The sequence below is a fragment of the Malus sylvestris genome, chromosome 15 (genome assembly GCF_916048215.2).
Source record: "Malus sylvestris chromosome 15, drMalSylv7.2, whole genome shotgun sequence".
Classification (NCBI taxonomy): Eukaryota; Viridiplantae; Streptophyta; class Magnoliopsida; order Rosales; family Rosaceae; genus Malus; species Malus sylvestris.
In genome coordinates, this window is record NC_062274.1 from 9,578,388 (window position 1) to 9,597,523 (window position 19,136).

Below are 19,136 nucleotides of genomic sequence, written 5' to 3' on the forward strand. Positions count from 1 at the left end.
TATAGATAATATAGTTTGTTCAAAAAAAAAAAATTAAAAAAAAGATGGCCGTAATTTGAAAAATCCATGATTAAAATTTGGATGTCAATAATGTTTTGAAAACTCAATTCCTAAACTTTAAGAAATCAGTTGGAGTACGTCGATTTGGTGGAGAAAGATCCCCACCTCGTCATCAAAATCAACGAAACTTGTCTCTCCAAACAGGTTCATACTGCAGCATATCGTAATCCTTCTTACTGGGACGTTGATACTACTGCTGCATCAGACTACAGAGAAGCCTCCACTGATGACTAGATCCGGGAACCACACAGCCCCGCCCCTTCACCGCCGGTAGATATTTTGCTGCCTAACTAGACGGCCGTAATACTTTATCGTAATCGAAACACTGAAGCTACTCTTCATTTCTATGTATATTTATGCAGGTCATGGGCAATAAGTTAAAAAAAAGAAGCGAGATTGTTTATTTGTTCTTGCTAATCTTACAAATTACACAGCATAAAACAATGGCAATAAGTTAGTTGCAGTGCCTTCTCTTCAATGGTGCGATTTCAGGTAGATTTCCACCCTTTTACAGAAAAATACATCGACTTGTTTGCACCCGAATCCGATCAAAAACGCTTGTCGCCGATTAAGATCTTCCAGCTTGCATGGGGTCCTTCTCCGGTGTCATGTAGCGCAGGCACCCATCCAACGGCGCTCGTGATTTCTTGAAGCTCAGCAATTACAGATACCGAGTCACGTATGTAAACGCGTCTGCCAGGCCTCAGTATTCGATCCATCTCGAGCTTGATGGTTGAAATATTACACCTGTTCCCAACACAAGCAGGTTAATTGAAAATATATCTACTCTGCACCGCATGTAGGCAGACAAACAAACAAACACAATAGGCTAAAACTAAAGCACAAATTTACACCTCGTTTTCTCAATAGAGAAGAGACCGGCTGCCTGTATCAAATCGTATGTTCTCGGATAAGTGTCAAACGGCGTGTCACCTCCTAGTACTGGCTGAAAAATACCAAGTGCAGCATCTCAAGGTCCATTGCGAGAAGTTCTTGGTGTCAAAACTGAACTGGGAAAATTCCGTTTTGAGCTACACCTTTGCGCACCAGCACAATGCGAAGCATATCATTGACTCCGCATTGACATTGATCACAGACAACATGGACAAGCTTACTACCCGGGAGGAGTACGTGGAGCTAGTGGAGAAAGATCCACGACTTGTAGTCGAAATCTAAGAAGCTTATCTCTCCAAACAGGTGAATACTGCTGCCCAGAAGGATTCTTCCATGAAGACATAGGTTCGCGTTATCCCGACCTTAATCTAGGATACTTCTGTGAAGATATGATCATACGAGTTTCAAATTGGTCTTCTCTTTTCTTTGTATAATTAAGTAGATGAACTAGCTAGTGAAGATACAAATATCAAGTGGTAAACTGTTTGTGGTAGCACATGGTGCATTTTGGCGTGGGTGGCATCACTTTACTTAACCTCCAAGGCCCATGGCATCTGCCTTTCTCGCTGTGTTTTCATTGGCTTCTCTCTCTTTTGAACTTTCTTTTTTCTGTTGATGCAATGAGTCACATTGGATATGAATCCGGCATACGCAACATAATCGGTCAGTCATGATTAATTATCAAACAAACCATACCAAAAGAAATATTATTATACCGTAGTACCAGTGATGCTCCCTCAATGCCATTAGCTAGGACAGGCCCACAACCTCATTCTTAAAACTTTCCACAAGGTGCACAATGATTGAAGTGGCAAGACTAGTACTAGTAGAGAGTCTACTTTTGTCTTTTGGTCAATATAGTGGAGTTGAGGATCACAATTCATGTTTGATCACCCACTCGGAAGAATGCAAAGGGAACGGTTCTTCTGCATATCTTGCGAAGGTAGTTCCGGCGGACATGGCGTCGGCATGTACTGCAAGGGGTGCTACCCATCAAGGATAAGATTGAATTTCTTAAGTTGTGCTCGCCGTCGCCGACCACTTCTACTACTACGTCCCTGGCAGCTTCCTTCTCCGACGTCGTTCTGATTGCCTTGGACTGTGACAACTGCTCTTCTGAGCCTCCGCTGGCCGTTCAGCTCATAAGGCCGTTCTGGTTAGTATCATTTTGCCAACCTTATGCTGCTTTACTGAATGAAGATATAAACATGTTTAAGGGACGTTTGCTGGTGCTTTTCTAGAAAGCACTTAGGCTCATAAGTGCTTTTGCTAAAACTAGTGTTTCTCTTAAATTTTCAAGTGTTTTCTAGAAAAAGCAATCCCTTGGACAAGTTGCTTTTACAAAAGGCATATTTGTCAATTTACTCCCCAATTTGTATAGAGTTGTCAATTTTTCCTTTGAAATTTAATTTTTACCGATTAACCTACTTTTTATAATTAGTCAATTTCTCCTTTAAACTTTAATTTTAGCCAATTATCACACCTGAACTTTTATAAATAGCTAATTTTATCCTAGACGCTAGATTAAAAAAAAATCATCCAATTTTTCATCCATTTTGATCACGTATACAACACGTGACAACTATACGGGAGCAAAAAAAAATGAAAATTTGAATGGATGAAAACATGATGAAATTTTTTAAAATCTAACACTAGGGGAGAAATTTGCTATTTATAAAATTTTAGGGAGGTAATCAACTAAAGTTAAAATTCAGGGGGAAAATTAGGGGAAAATTGGCCAATTATAAAAATTCAAGGAGGTAATTGGCTACCGTTAAAGTTCATGGGAAAAGTGGAAGTCACTTGAGAGTTTTCATACCCAACACATTTAGGAGTGTTTTTTATTGTCATAAAGCACTTTTAAGACATTCTCACCATGTTTAAGACTGCTAAAAGTGTTCTCACAATCAAAAGCGTTTTTAACCACGTTAGGTTAAAACATTTAATTTAGAAGCACTCACTTGGACTAGCTAATGTCACAAAACTAATTTGGCTTATTGGTGGTTTGTTTACGTAACTCCGCCGTGTAAGTTTATCTTACATTGCCGGTCCCAAGCCCGGATAAAGGAGGAGGGGGAGGGCGTCAGGTAGTCGACAGCCGGCACTCCATGATCACGTCGAATCCTTATGAAAATGAATCCAGAACGAAATCGCGCTAAAGCTAGGGCGTCACCCGTAAGTGGCGCGCTGTGTGGCCCGAGCACAGTGATAAGTGAGCAAGGGTCGCTGTATCTCCATCGGCACCCGGATGCAGTGTTAAATGAGCAAGGGGGCTATAGAAACTTCTTTTCGAACGACTCCACTCAAAGTTGTTTGGGAGCATATGCTCCTATCAACTTTACACGGGACACACAAAAAAAGTACTTTGATCCTATTAGACGAGGAAGGGTGAAGAAGCTAGGACAGAAGGGTAGAGTTCAAGAGAGCAAAATGCGTTTAGGAACGTGGAATATAGGAACCTTGACGGGAAAATCTATGGAAGTAGTAGAAGTTATGGTGAGGAGAAGGATAAATATTATGTGCCTACAAGAAACTAAGTGGGTTGGGCGTAAGGCAAAGGATCTAGAAAACTCAGGGTTTAAACTATGGTATTCGGGCACAAATAGAACGAGAAACGGTGTTGGCCTCATCGTGGACAAGACCTTGACACAAGATGTTGTAGATGTCAAGAGGGTAGGAGATAGAATCATGGCAATCAAGATTGTAATAGGACAAGAACTTATCAATGTGATTAGTGCGTACGCACCTCAAGTAGGGTTGGATACGAGTTCGAAGGAGAAATTTTGGGAAGACCTTGGAGACTTGGTGCAAGGAATTGCTCAGACGGAGAAGTTATTTATAGGAGGAGATTTAAATGGACACGTGGGCAGGGAGACAGGCAACTATGGAGGTTTTCATGGTGGCCATGGTTTTGGGGAGAGAAACAAGGATGGGGAAGCTATCTTGGATTTTGCAATGGCATATGATCTCTTCTTAGCCAACACCTTCTTTAAGAAGCGGGAAGAACATGTGATCACCTACAAGAGTGGGTCGTCAAAAACACAAATAGATTTTCTTCTAATGAGGAAAAGGGATCGTATAACTTGTAAGGATTGCAAAGTTATACCAGGAGAGAGCGTGGCTAATCAACATCGCTTGTTGGTGATGGATGTACATATCAAAAGAGTGAGAAAAAAGAACAAGACTTGGAAGTGCCCAAGGACTAGATGGTGGAATCTAAAAGAAGAAAAACAAGCTATTTTCAAAGAGAAAATAATCACCCAGTGTGTGTGGGATAGAGAGGGGGAAGCTAACCAAATGTGGGATTCCATGGCTAGTTGTATCCGAAAAGTAGCAAAAGAGGTATTAGGAGAGTCCAAGGGCTTTGCCCCACACCAAAAGGAATCTTGGTGGTGGAATGAGGAGGTACAAACAAAGGTGAAGGCTAAGAAGGAATGTTGTAAAGCCTTATACAAGGATAGGACCGATGAAAATGGTGAAAGGTATAGAAAAGCGAAGCAAGAGGCGAAGAAAGCTGTGAGAGAAGCTAAGTTAGCGGCTTATGACGATATGTATAAACGACTAGATACCAAAGAAGGAGAGTTGGATATCTATAAACTAGCTAGAGCAAGGGAAAAGAAGACAAGAGACCTAAACCAAGTGAGGTGCATCAAGGATGAGGATGGAAAGGTTCTTGCTACAGAGAACGCGGTTAAAGACAGATGGAAAGGTTATTTTCATAATCTTTTCAATGAAGGACATGAAAGGAGTGCTTCTTTAAGGGAGTTGAGTAACTCAGAAGAGTGTAGAAACTACTCTTTTTATCGTAGAATCCGGAAGGAAGAAGTGGTTGTAGCTTTGAAGAAGATGAAGCATAGAAAAGCAGTAGGCCCAGACGATATACCAATCGAAGTGTGGAAAGTTTTGGGAGAGACAGGTATAACATGGCTCACTGACCTTTTCAATAGGATTTTGAAAACGAAGAAGATTCCAAATGAGTGGCGAACGAGCACTTTGGTGCCTATCTACAAGAATAAGGGCGATGTACAAAATTGCATGAACTATAGGGGTATTAAGCTAATGAGTCATACAATGAAGCTCTGGGAGAGAGTCATTGAGCATAGATTGAGGCAAGAGACATGGGTTTCGGACAACCAATTCGGGTTCATGCCAGGGCGCTCAACCATGGAGGCAATCTATCTCTTACGAAGATTGATGGAAAGATATAGAGATGGGAAAAAGGATTTACACATGGTCTTTATAGATTTGGAAAAAGCGTATGATAGGGTCCCAAGAGACATTCTTTGGAGGATTTTAGAGAAGAAAGGAGTACGAGTAGCATATATCCAAGCTATACAAGATATGTATGAAGGAGCAAAGACTGCCGTAAGAACTCATGAAGGACAAACCGAAAGCTTTCCCATAACTGTAGGATTACATCAAGGCTCATCCTTAAGTCCTTACCTTTTTGCGTTGGTAATGGATGAGTTAACAGGACATATTCAAGATGATATTCCTTGGTGTATGCTTTTCGCAGACGATATAGTGTTGATAGATGAAACTCAAGAAGGGGTAAATGCAAAGCTTAACCTTTGGAGAGAAGTGTTGGAATCTAAAGGTCTTCGCCTAAGCCGATCAAAGACAGAATATATGGAGTGCAAGTTCAGTGCAAATGGAGGCCAAAACGAGTTAGGGGTGAGAATCGGAGATCAAGAAATACCAAAGAGCGACCGTTTTCGTTACCTAGGATCTATCTTGCAAAAGAACGGAGAATTAGATGGAGATCTCAACCATAGAATACAAGCTGGATGGATGAAGTGGAAGAGTGCATCCGGCGTGTTGTGTGACCGCCGTATGCCACTGAAGCTCAAGGGAAAATTTTATAGGACGGCAATAAGGCCGGCGATGCTGTATGGCACAGAATGTTGGGCGGTGAAGCATCAACACGTACACAAAATGGGTGTAGCGGAGATGAGGATGCTTCGTTGGATGTGTGGGCACACGAGAAAGGATAAGATTAGGAATGAGGATATTCGGGGTAAAGTAGGAGTAGCCGAAATTGAAGGAAAGATGAGAGAAAATCGGTTACGGTGGTTTGGACATGTGCAAAGAAGGCTTACTGACGCTCCGATTAGAAGATGCGACTATGGGACAGAGGTTCAGGGCCGAAGGGGTAGAGGAAGACCCAGGAAAACTTTGAGAGAGACCCTAAGAAAAGACTTAGAGTACTTGGATCTAACGGAGGACATGACACAGGACAGAACACAATGGCGTTCTAAGATTCATATAGCCGATCCCACTCAGTGACTTGGATTTTCCAAGTCTCCAACCGAGAAGTTGTCCTCGCTCGGGAAATTAAGGGAACACTACCTCAACCTACATGCTCCACTCACAAAGCTCCAACATACAAGCTTCAACAAAAGAAAATTCAAAGAACTTAGCGAAGAAGGCTTTGGTGATTTAACACAATACGTTGAAATGAAGGAAAGCTTATTTATTGATATCCCCGATAAATTACAAATATGTACATATACTTAAGTCAAAATAAACAAACAAGAGGGAGCCTTCACAAAGGTTGCTTAGGAGAAGTCTCGGCAGTCGGTAGAGCCCCAGAAAGAGAAGGCACCGGAAGGGGATCATTCGGAGCCTCAGTACTGGGCAGAACCCTAGAAGGAGGAGGCATCAGAGGTTGATCATTTGGAGCTTCATTACGCGGCACAGCCCCAGAAGACGAAGGCAATAAATGCCTTTGGAACAAACCCACAAATCTTTGATGATCAAGTAAAACCTGACCATCAGATTCCTTCATCTGGTCAAGCTTCCTCTTCATGTTTGTAGCATAGTCATGTGCGAGCCGGTGCAACTGTTTATTCTCATGCTTGAGCCCTCTAATCTCCTGTTTGAGACTCATCACTTCAGCCGCCAATGATTCAACTTGGCGGGTTCGAGCAAATAGGCGTTGGGCCATATTAGACACAGAACCTGCACACTGAACACTAAGAGCCAGAGAATCCTTAACAGCCAACTCATCAGACCGTTTGGAAAGTAGTCTGTTATCTTTGGGAGTGAGAAGGTTCCTGGCCACTACCGCAGCGGTCATATCATTCTTCATCACGGAATCCCCAACGGTAAGAGGACCAGTAGGGGAGACGAAGGATGGGCGCCATATGTTGTCTGGAGAAGGCGAGGCTGCCTCTTCAACAAGGTTCAAGTCAAAACGACGGTCGGAGGGGCCAGACATTTTCAAAGGTGTAGAAGAGAGAAGAGGTCGGACAAATCAAGATCTTAGAAGTGCAAGAATGGAGCTTCTACTGGTGGATATTCAAGTGTGCTTTGGAACTTAATGTCAGCCTCTATAAAAATCTGCACTCGACTAAGCTTCAGAAATCGAAGAGGCGTTTGCTTTCTCAAAAGCTGGGTTGCTCAGAGACCACGAGGGTCGATCTCAGAAATCGAAGAAGCGTTTGCTTTCTCAAAAGCTGGGCTGCTCAAAGACCACGAAGGTCGATCTCAGAAATCGAAGAGGTTTGCTTTCTCAAAAGCTGGGCTGCCCATAGACCACGAGGGCCGATCTCAGAAATCGAAGAGGTTTGCTTTCTCAAAAGCTGGGCTGCTCAGAGACCACGAGGGCCGATCTCAGAAATCGAAGAGGCACCAACTTTTCCAGCCTTGTCAGCACCTGTCACACGCACATTCAGCTTTGCGGAAATTATGCGCATTCTGTCGAAGATTTCTGGCGAAGTAGAAAGCACATGAATCGTACTGTTCAATCATCCACTTCCCACACGCAACAGTAGCTCATGGGTACCACATATAACTTTGCCAAAGTTCTCTGACAAAGTTGAGACTACTTTTCCAACCTTGTCAGCACCTGTCACATGCACACTCAGCTTTACGGAAATTATGGGCACTCTGTCGAAGATTTCTGGCGAAGTAGAAAGCACATGAATCGTACTGTTCAATCACCCACTTCCCACACGCAACAGTAGCTCATGGGTACCACATATAACTTTGCCAAAGTTCTCTGACAAAGTCGAGACACGTGAAGCTTGCAACTCTCACTACATCGCTCTGACCAAGAAGGGTAAAAGAATAACAAAGAAACAACACTAACAAAGTTTAGACACATAAATTTTGAAGGCTTAGCTACCATATTATTACCCACAAGGGTAAAGGAACAATACCACTGCTGGATAATTGGAAAGTCTCGGTGTGTCAACCTCTGTGCTTCATGGCAAGGTAGACTAGCAAACATGCCCAACCTTTACTCACATTCGAGAAAACACTCCCAACAAGATTGCTTGCCCCAAAATCGAAGAGGCATCGCCCTCCGAATCTCGAGAGCCAGACTCCCAACATGATTACTTTCTCAAAAATCGAAGAGAGGGTAAAGGAACAGTACCACTGCTGGATAATTTGAAAGTCCATGTGTGTCAACCTCTGTGCTTCGTGGCAAGGTAGACTAGCAAACATGCCCAACCTTTACTCACATTCGAGAAAACACCCCTAACAAGATTGCTTGCTCCAAAATCAAAGAGGCATCGCCCTCCGAATCTCGAGAGCCAGACTCCTAACATGATTACTTTCTCAAAAATCGAAGAGAGGGTAAAGGAACAGTACCACTGCTGGATAATTGGAAAGTCCCAGTGTGTCAACCTCTGTGCTTCGTGGCAAGGTAGACTAGCAAACATGCCCAACCTTTACTCATATTCGAGAAAACACTCCCAACAAGATTGCTTGCTCCAAAATCGAAGAGGCACCGCCCTCCGAATCTCGAGAGCCAGACTCCCAACATGATTACTTTCTCAAAAATCGAAGACACCGCTCTCCGAATCTCGAGAGCCACACCCCCAGCATGATTGCTTTCTCAAAAATCGAAGAGGCATCGTTCTCCGAATCTCGAGAGCCAGATCCCCGACATGATTGTTTGTTCGAAAACCGAAGAGGCACCACTTTCCCAACTTCAAGAGCCGGATCTCCTTGGATAAAGCTTGTCTGTAATCTTCACACGCAACATCAGCTTTCCAGATACCACTGACCACTTTTTCAAAGTGCTCTGACAGAGTTAAAACTTGTGAAGCTGGCAGCTCCCACTACCGTGCTATGACCAAGCAGGGTAAAGGAATAGCATTATTACTTGATGTTAGGGAGACTCCTATATATGTCGACCCCCATCCCCAACGGACAGGCAGACCTGTAAAAATGCTCAACCCTTCCTCTTATCTGAGAGGGCACTCCCAACGAAGCCTTTCGAAATATTCAGCTTTCTTTCCCCCCGATAATACCTCTGTAAACAAGCTATACTAGAGCAAGAATATCTCATATCATCAGGGTTAAAAGCAAGAGTATCCCATATCATGCTTTTTCCCTGTCTTTTCCTTTGGCCTTGTTCTTACCTGCAAGACAAGGAGAAAGAGAGCAATCAGTTAGCACTTGGAATCAAGCTTCCAGCCAGGAACTGACTGCCTGGAACCCCCTACCCTGGCATTGCTCTCGAGTACTCATCTTCAACATCTTATGCTTCCAGGGAAGATACCGCATCTGCCTGAGGAACAGATAGGGCAAGTGAGAAGGATACAAGGAAGCATGTGGAGACAAGCGTAACAGCACACGTGCCGATACATCCACTACTCTGTCAAAAGCAAAAGTATCCCATATCAGCAGGGTCGAACGTACTCTAGATTTGATGGACTTGTTTTGACCCTCAAATTCTTCAGTCGGCCTTATACTTTGGAGGAAACCAGAAAACCCTCCAGCCCAGTTCAAGAATAAGCCTGTGGAAAGTTACTTCTTCAAAAGCAAAAGTATCCCATATCATCTCTTCTCATTTTTCTTCTCTTTATCCTTCATGCTGCCTGCAAGATAGGGAGAATGTGAACAATCAGCCGGAGCTCTGATTGCTTACCTTGTCTGTTATCTCTTTCAGCAGATCCCCTAGCTCGGCGACTTGGGGGACTCCTACTACATGGTTTGTATCGCGCTTGACCAAGCCTGAAACTACAAGTAAGCTTCAAGTGACATTGATACATTACCTTGTGCATCTCCACCAGTTACAGATACCACCCCTGGATGGAGGAAGAGTACTTCCAGAGAAGATTCCACATCTACCTATGAGACAGATAAGGAAAGTCAAGACGATACCACACTCCGGTACTTAGAAGTTTCGTGGTTACGAGATCATTCTCCCACAATATTTCCTAATGTCCTTTGTACTAAATCATTCACTTGTACTCCCTAAAGGAGAGTTTGAACCTATGTACTTGTGTAAACCTTTCACAATTAATGAGAACTCCTCTATTCCGTGGACGTAGCCAATCTGGGTGAACCACGTACATCTTGTGTTTGCTTTCCTATCTCTATCCATTTATATACTTATCCACACTAATGACCGGAGCAATATGGCGAAGATCACAAAAAGTGACCGTTTTCGCTACCTAGGATCTATCTTGCAAGAGAACGGAGAATTAGATGGAGATCTCAACCATAGAATACAAGCTGGATGGATGAAGTGTAAGAGTGTATCCGGCGTGTTGTGTGATCGTCGTAGGCCACTGAAGCTCAAGGGAAAATTTTATAGGACGGCAATAAGGCCAACGATGTTGTATGGCACAGAATGTTGGGCGGTGAAGCATCAACACGTACACAAAATGGGTGTAGCGGAGATGAGGATGCTTCGTGGGATGTATGGGCACACGAGAAAGGATAAGATTGGGAATGAGGATATCCAAGGTAAAGTAGGAGTAGCCAAAATTGAAGGAAATATGAGAGAAAATCGGTTCCGGTGGTTTGGACATGTGCAAAGAAGGCCTACTGACGCTCCTGTTCGAAAATGTGACTACGGGACAGAAGTTCAGGGCCGAAGGGGTAGAGGAAGACCTAGGAAAACTTTGGAAGAGACCCTAAGAAAAGACTTGATTACTTGGATCTAACGGAGGACATGACACAAAACCGAGCGCAATGGCGTTCTAGGATTCATATAGCCGACCCCACTTAGTGAGAAAAGGCTTTGTTGTTGTTGTTGTTGTTGGTGGTTTGTTTACGTGTTTTGGAAAGATTTTGGTAAAAGTGACTGAAGTAGCTATGGCTATTTTGTTAGGAGGTGCTCTTAGGTGTAGAAATGGCTAAACAATTTCAGATTTAGCCGGTTTTTCGTGTGGATAATCTTTGAAAGAGAATTTAAAAACTAAACGGTTCTAATCGATCAACGAATCAGGTGAACCGCTCTCCGGTGTTCAAAGCCATGCTTGAGAATGAAGAGATGGAAGAAAGTCGGAGTGGTACCGTTAAGATTGCCGATACGCGCTACGATGCCCTACAAGCTTTTGTCAACTACCTCTACACTGCTGAGACATGCCTTAACCAGAACTTGGCATGTGACCTCCTAATACTAGCTGAAAAATACCAAGTGCAGCATCTCAAGAACTATTGCCAGAAATTCTTGGTGTCCAAGCTCAACTGGGACAATGCCCTTACGACCTACGCCTTTGCCCACCGCCATAACGCGGAGGACATCATGGACGCGGCCTTGGAAGTGATCACAGAAAACATGGAAAGCTCACTACCCAGTTGGAGTACGTCAATTTGGTGGAGAATGATCCCCAACTCGTCATCAAAATCTACGAAACTCATCTCTCCAAACAGGTTAATACTGAGTTACCCGAAAAAAAAAAAAAAAAAAAAAAAAAACAGGTTCCTTCCATTTATTTTGACTTTTAGTAACCATACAGCCGAGGTCTTGGAGTCGGATTTTCTCTTCTCTTATTTCTATCCGCTTCCCTTCCCTCTCATCCTCTCACACTTTTCTTTTAATCTTTTTTTTTATTTATAAAATATTCAAAACAAAATGTTTAAATAAAAGAGGAGAGAGACGAGGAGGAGGGGAGAGAATCCTCCTCCCCAGCCCTCCCCCCCGGTTGCCCTTTTGCTGCCTAAGTACACGGCCGTATTATTTTGTGGTCCCGGGTTCTCTCCCCTCTGAGAGCTTTTCTTTCCCCCGGTGAAAGTCTTTTTGAGAGGTTTCGTGGTCATCGATCTGCGTCGGCGCCGACCCATGGTTTTGCCGTGTAAATTGTTAATTTTGTGGTTAGTTTGTTTTCAGCTTTGTCTAGGCTTTCCTGAAGCCTGCAATTTTCCCTCCCCTTCCTTGCGGTCTTGCGTCTCTTCCTTCCTTCGCTAGTTTTGCCCTTGTAATCATTCTGAGCCCTTTTCCCAGTCACCCGTTTCCCACTTCCTATCCCCCTCCATCATCTTCTTTTGGCTCAATCATCTCTATCCTCAAGTCCGAGCGAATAACAGCTCTGTTTACCGCGATTTGTCGCGGATGTATAGGGCTTTGGCACCACCACTCTTGTTGGTCCTTCCCGCTGCTCGCCCTTGTCAGCGATGTAAAGGTTCACTCCTGCGTGCTTCATTGGTCTCGTGGTGGCGGTCCTGGTGCTGGTTCATGGAGGATGATGCGGCCTCTTTCTTCACAATTTCACGTGTTTTCATGGTGTGATCCCTGTTGATCGTGGAGGGAGGTGGATCGTTGTGTGGATTTCTGGTGGCTGTCTGCAGCTTCAGGAGGTTTTTCTGTGTGGTTTGTTTATGTGTGCTGGGCTCCAAGGTTGGGCTTGAGCCGTTTCTTTATGTTTGTGCCCCATTTTTTTTTTCCTTTTATTGTGCTTTACTTATTTGAGTCTTTGTTGTACTTGTTTGGATTGATAATGAAATTTACTATTTATCAGAAAAAGAAAAGAAAAAAAAAACTAGATGGTCATATTTTTTATTTTTTAAGATGGCCGTAATTTACCATTTACCATTTAATATTATGATTTAGTGGTATTTCATTTTATTGGTAAGTAAGAGATCTTAGATTCGATTCTCACCAAAAACGAATTTAAATCACTTTATTACTAGTCCATTGTGAGGTTTATCCCGTTTCCCCACCCCTTATAGAAATAATATAGTTTGTTAAAAAAAAAAAAAAAAAGTGGCCGTAATTTTTTTTCTTAAGAAAAAAAATCCATGATTAAAATTCGGATGTCGATAATGTTTCGAAAACCAAACTCCTAACTAGGGGTGGGTTCAAAAAACCGAAAACCGAACCGAACCGAATTCTTTTGGTTCGGTTCGGTTTTAGTGATCTAGAAACCGAACCTAACCGAATTAATTAAATTAATTTTTTTATTTAATTATTTGTTTTGGGTATTATTTTTTAAACCTAATTTGTAAGTTAAAATGTGCTAAACCCAATGTGTTGCCAAACTTTAAGCTCAAAATATTAAAAAAATGCCTATAAAAACTCTAAACCCTAACCTATTATTTCTCCCCCATATAAGGTTCCGGAACCAAACCTCCTCCTGAAATACCTACATCCATCTCTATAGCACTGTGTACTTCTACCCCAGCTTTCTTTTCCAAATCTACTCTCATATAACATGTAACATAATCCATAAACATTTATTTCGGGTAGATTACTTGGGTAATTTGTGATGGAAAAAAATCCAATACACACTAAATAAATCCACCCACGTATTACTTTTACTAATGAAGTTGTCAACATGCAGTTACAAGCAAACAACCCTGATCTTTGAACAACATCATATAATTTAACTTTTCTAAGTCATTTGTACGATTTTTGTGTTGTGAGGTTGTTAGTTTGGACTTTGGAAGACTTGATTGATGATTTTAGTTCAACTTTAAATGTTTATTTTCATTGTCTTTGATTCCAGTTAGAATGCTTATGTTATGATTGTGTTGGATATGTTAAAATTTAAAATTTCAATGTTTTTCATTTTTTGAAAAAAACAAAAAACAAAAAACCAAAACCGAACCGAAACCGAACCGAAAAAAAAGAACCGAACCGAACCGAAATTTCGGTTTTGGCAAAAAACCGAACCGATTTAAACCGAACCCACCCCTACTCCTAACTTTAAGTAATCAGTTGGAGCACGTCGATTTGGTGGAGAAGGATCCCCACCTCGTCATCAAAATCAACGAAACTTGTTTTTCCAAACAGGTTCATACTGCAGCATATCGTAATCCTTCTTACTGGGACGTTGATACTACTGCATCAGACTACAGAGATGCCTGACTGATGACTAGATCCGGGAACCGCACAGCCCCGCCCCTTCGCCGGCGGTAGATATTTTGCTGCCTAACTAGACGGCCGTAATACTTTATCGTAATCGAAACACTGAAGCTACTCTTCCTTTCTATGTATATTTATGCATGTCATGGGCAACAAGTTAAAAAAAAAGGTGCGAGATTGTTTATTTGTTCTTTCTAATCTTACAAATTACACAGCGTAAAACAATGGCAATAAGTTAGTTGCAGTGCCTTCTCTTCAATGGTGCGATTTCAGGTAGATTTCCATCCTTTTACAAAAAAATACATCGACTTGTTTGCACCCGAATCCGATCAAAACCGCTTGTCGCCAATTAAGATCTTCCAGCTTGCATGGGGTCCTTCTCCAGTGTCATGTAGCGCAGGCACCCATCCAACGGCGCTCGCGATTTCTTGAAGCTCAGCAATTACAGATACTGAGTCACGTATGTAAACGCGTCCGCCAGGCCTCAGCATTCGATCCATCTCGAGCATGATGGTTGAAATATTACACCTGTTCCCAACACAAGCAGGTTAATAGAAAATATATCTACTCTGCACCGCATGAAGGCGGGCAAACAAACAAATACAATAGGCTAAAACTACAGCACAAATTTATACCTCGTTTTCTCAATAGAGAAGAGACCGGCTACATGTATCAAATCGTATGTTCTCGGATAAGTGTCAAACGGTTCACACCTTAGAAACATAAATTTGAGCATCATGACCATGTCCGAAGGAATTAGTAAACAAATAAAGCATAACATCGTTTGCATAAATTAATATCACACTAAAAAGAGACCCAAAAGGGGCGTTCAGAGAAAAATTGTGGCTAGTGTAGAGGCAACCACACCGTAAAACCAAGTTTTATGTGAAAATATGGTATAAAATCCAAGAAAAGAGAGTTAAAAACAGAAAGCAGGTGTGTTTCCCATACCAGTCATGCATAACTCCAATAAGTCCGCGATCATATATGACTGGCAAAGTATTGAACCCAGAAACAGGAACAACGTTCATAACCCAGCAATCCATCTGGTGATCAATCAATCCTGCTGCAAACCTGCCAAGGCCAAAACAATTTTTACTGTTTCTTTCTGGATTCGAAAGACCACTGAAATAGAAAGCTTTAAGGTCTATGTAATGGAAAGGTAGAAACAATTATTTGAACATATACCCTCCATATCCAGCCCTCATGTCCAAAATGTTTCTAAAGTTTAACTCTCTCCAATGGTAAGCGCCGATATAACCAGATAATATTTCATGCCAGTACTTTGCCTCTGCCCTAAAGATTTCCTTTCTCGATATGTAGGCATCTAGCTTTATGCTCTGGAGCCTTTCTGGTGGATCTTGAAGGCGTGCAGGCCACATGCTAACATTTGCTCCAAAACCATTCTCAGGTAATCGACTGATGCATGCCTTTAAACTAACATTCCTGCAAAAAGTATAACTAAGGGTTACTGTGGTTATAACATACATATACTTTATTTATTACTCAGCAGCTAGGTAGGGCTTGTGATCTTTTTGTGAGATATCAAATTTGAATAGGCCATAGAGTATACCCAATAATGAGACTAGAAGAACCACTACTACAAGGTTTTTGTTAAATTTATTAGCTAAGTGTACGTGGAAGGGGCCATTATATTCAAAGTGTTAACTTTAGATGAGAAACTCAATCGAATTAGATTAATCACCAGGTTTTCACATCTTTCCTTCCACAACCTTTATCATATATAGCAAAAGCCTTTTGGTTTGAGCAAATTTGATCAACTCTCTCTCTCTCTTAATGCCTCAAGACACGAGATAAGGTTTGCATTGCCCCTCAGGAAATATGTTAGATTATCATTACGAATTCTACAAGAGTCGGGATAAAGGTCCACCTGAACAACATAACACATTTTTGACAAAATGTATTGAACTAGGTATATGGATTGACATTTGAAGAATTCTACCAAACCAAAGTGAACCTTGAAGTAGGACTTACCAGACATTATCTGGATCGTCATTTGTATCACATAATGGAGGCTGCACACCAGCATCACGACTAAGATAACAGCTATTGTTCAAAGGCTTCCGCCATATAGCAATATATCCTTTCTTACTTACAAGCTCCCAACAAATGCGAGTAGTCAGGTTCTCCATTTCTGTTAATCGGTAAAAACAAACATTAGTTTGAGAGCTCAAACAGCAAAAACTTAATAATTCTACTTTCTTGTCAAATGGGAGAGAAGATGAACTGATGCAAATGAAAAAGAACAATATATATAATAGAAAAATTTCGCTCAAGCTTTCAATGTGCATAGATATAGTAAGTAGGTATGAACCTAGAATATATATTACATAATGAGCTACCTTTCCATTGTTCTTGTAGGGCATCTTCATGTTTATAAACGGGCTGTGCTGCCCAAACAAAGTATCCTCCTGCTCTTAGCAACCTGTCAGCCTCGAGAAGCAAAATTCCATCTTCATCACATAATCAAAAGAACAAAGGATTCTTTGAGTCAAAGAGCTTTTGTGAACCAGTATCAAATGCATTACATATATATTCCATTCCATATCAGATAGAAAAGCATAGAAACAACTAGCAAGTGGTGACTGATACGCAATTTAGAAAGACCCCTAAATCAGTAAGACTGGATCATAATGAACCTTTAGCTTATGTTAAACGTTTCAAGATCAAGGATTATGCCATTAAATATCCATGAAAGAGAAAAGGATTACCATCTCGGGTCCAATTAATTCTACATCTTGAACAATGGATCAAGTCAAAAGCCTGGCTTGGATACAACAAGCGGTGAGTAGCAAATACTGCCACCATTGCAGGTACACCACGCTCTAATGCAAACTGTATCTGATTCTCATGAACATCTTTTGGTGCTATTGACAGAGTGGTCACATTCCGCTGCATCAAAAAGGCACCAAAACTCGCAACTCCACAACCAATATCTAAGGCAACTCGAGTTTTGTGACCAAATCCAATGTCAGCAACCATCTGCGCATTCAATTAGAGAGGCGGTAATGAATATCATGTAAACAGATGCAAATACTAAATGAGACTTGTGCAAGAAACTAACATCAGAAATCTGATTCAAGTATTCATCCGCCCCATGAATGAACTGCGTTCCACCTCCTGGAAAAACAAATTTATCTTTTTCTACCCGTATCCAATTCTGACCACCTTTATCATCAACTAGTCGAGTATGGGGTACATTACTGAACCACACCTGTAATCATATCCTCATGTTAGCCAAAAAGAACACTCATTCTTAACCAAACCAGGTGAAAGAGTAATATGTTGCACATGAAGAGCTACAGAATGATGGAATTTTGTCTTCAGTTCTGGAGGAAGATGCAAGTCAATGCACAAATATTCAAGTCATTTCAATGCCAGAATTTATCTTTCTCTACAGGAATTACAAGTTCAGTTAACATGTGCATATACAGCTTAAAAAAAAAAACGAAAAAAAAAAACAGATTACTTGGAATCAAAATCCAATGAAAACAGAATGAAATCAGAACTATTAGTTCATTACTTCTCATTTGTTTCTAAAAGAGAAGCGAAAAGTGAACGGCACATTGCCATCATCACTCCTCAAAGTCTTTCGTCCAAATTTCCGGAGCGAATCCCAACAATCCATTTCATCTCATCCACATTTGTATATCATGAGTGCAAGAATTAAACCCTACTAAAATTTACACGTACACTTCTTCCCTTTGTCGTTTACAATTGCAAATTAACAGTTGAAATCAATTGCTGTATTTTCACTCACATAACCAAATGAAATGCAACAGCAACACTTAAATCCATTCAAATTTCAAACAAAGCAAGAAACATTACCAAAAACCGAAATCAAACTTTTGCACATTTTCGAATCCAAATTACCTTATCTCGGCTCTGAGGCCACGGTATTCGAGTCTGATAGCCTTTCGGCCTCGGCACCACGCAATTCAACTCCTTGCCCTGCCCAGGACAATGCCTCTCGTACTTTTCCCCCCTCTCACTCGAATTCCACCTCTTAATCTCCTTCACATTGTCCAAACACGGTATATAATCCGTCATGCGCTCATTGCACGCCTTATACTTCCCAACCCTAACCCTAACACCACCACCGTCCTCCAGTTTCTCCTCTCCTCCACTCACGTTCCTCAAATCCTCGATCAAACTCGGGTCGAACTCCCCGACCTTGAACTCCTCCGACATCGCGCCGTTCTCGTCGACTATCCCCATCCTCTCAACCTCCGGCGGCGGCGGAGGCGGCGGTGACGGCGGAGGAGGTGAAGGAGCTGCCGGAGGATTCGGAGGATGCGATTCCGGCGGAGGAGACGCGAGAGACGGAGTCTGCGGGCCGGAAGACGTGGCGGTGGAGGAGAAGAAGGGGAGGGAAGGATAGGCAACAGAGTAGTGGTTGGCAAGTAGGAAGAGGGAGACGGAGAGGAGGGCAATGGCTGTAATTTTGATGAAAGTCGGGGTCTTTAGGATGTCGGTGGCGGTGGCCGCGAGGGCCTTCATGATCGGATATGAATTCGATTTTCTCGGGAAAATGATGGAAGGAGGAGGAAATTCTTGAAGGGAAAAACAGAGGATGGACGTCAATGGAAATTTAATAATTTCATTAAATTAAAAATTAAATGGAAAATGAAATGAATGCGATCGGGTTTGCAACTTGTGATGCAAAGTGAAGAGCTTCGCTTAAGACGTACTTAAACGTTGGGGAGAATTATATTATTAAGAAGATTGGAGCAATGAATTATAAAATTTTGTCTGCTTGGAGCCTTGAAGAATAAAATTCTGTGAGAGTAGTAATCTCTGAGTTTATTATAATGCAGAGTAAACGCCTTTTTGACTAGGTCGGTTAAAAATTTCAACCAAAATAAAAGGTTTTAAATTACAACAAAAGGAGGAAGGTTAATAAAAAGTTAGGATAAAGATTGTCTGCTCTTTCATTTTCTGTGCCTTTACTTGTTATCCTGTTTATGTGGTCACGGTTAAGCCGCGTCAACATTTTATATTACTATTTATTTTTATCTTATTATTTTTATAAAAAAAAATATAAAATGTTAACGTAACTTAACCGTGACTACACAAAACAAGAAAGCATAAAAAGTAAAAGGGGTAGACA

The 19,136-nt window shown here is 41.6% G+C and overlaps 1 protein-coding gene and 1 pseudogene across 2 annotated transcripts; one reads left to right on the forward strand and one right to left on the reverse strand.

Annotated features, from left to right (window-relative positions):
* Positions 1–437: 437 nt before the first annotated feature.
* Positions 438–18,785, reverse strand: LOC126602577 (probable methyltransferase PMT10). 2 transcript variants are annotated; one of them, XM_050269476.1, is made up of 10 exons: positions 17,900–18,785; positions 17,091–17,240; positions 16,738–17,008; positions 16,369–16,479; positions 16,001–16,160; positions 15,194–15,451; positions 14,957–15,079; positions 14,673–14,718; positions 915–946; positions 438–807 (listed from the first exon to the last, which is right to left on the reverse strand). In XM_050269476.1, the coding sequence occupies exons 1-10, from the start codon at positions 18,524–18,526 to the stop codon at positions 609–611; spliced, it is 1,977 nt and encodes a 658-aa protein (XP_050125433.1). In that variant the 5' UTR covers positions 18,527–18,785; the 3' UTR covers positions 438–608. The 2 variants fall into 2 exon arrangements, with proteins under 2 accessions (XP_050125433.1, XP_050125432.1); XM_050269475.1 differs by lacking the exons at positions 438–807; positions 915–946 and adding an exon at positions 14,163–14,533 and having other exon boundaries at positions 14,641–14,718; positions 17,900–18,782.
* On the forward strand, positions 1,723–12,721 carry LOC126602579 (BTB/POZ domain-containing protein At4g08455-like; annotated as a pseudogene).
* Positions 18,786–19,136: the final 351 nt, after the last annotated feature.

Coding starts and splice junctions, on each gene's coding strand:
- LOC126602577 (XM_050269476.1), bottom strand. CDS start 18,526: ATGAAGGCCCTCGCGGCCACCGCCACCGACATCCTAAAGACCCCGACT. Junction 17,241..17,899: donor GGCCTCAGAGCCGAGATAAG/GTAATTTGGATT, acceptor ATATGATTACAG/GTGTGGTTCAGTAATGTACC. Junction 14,719..14,956: donor ATTGGAGTTATGCATGACTG/GTATGGGAAACA, acceptor TATGTTTCTAAG/GTGTGAACCGTTTGACACTT.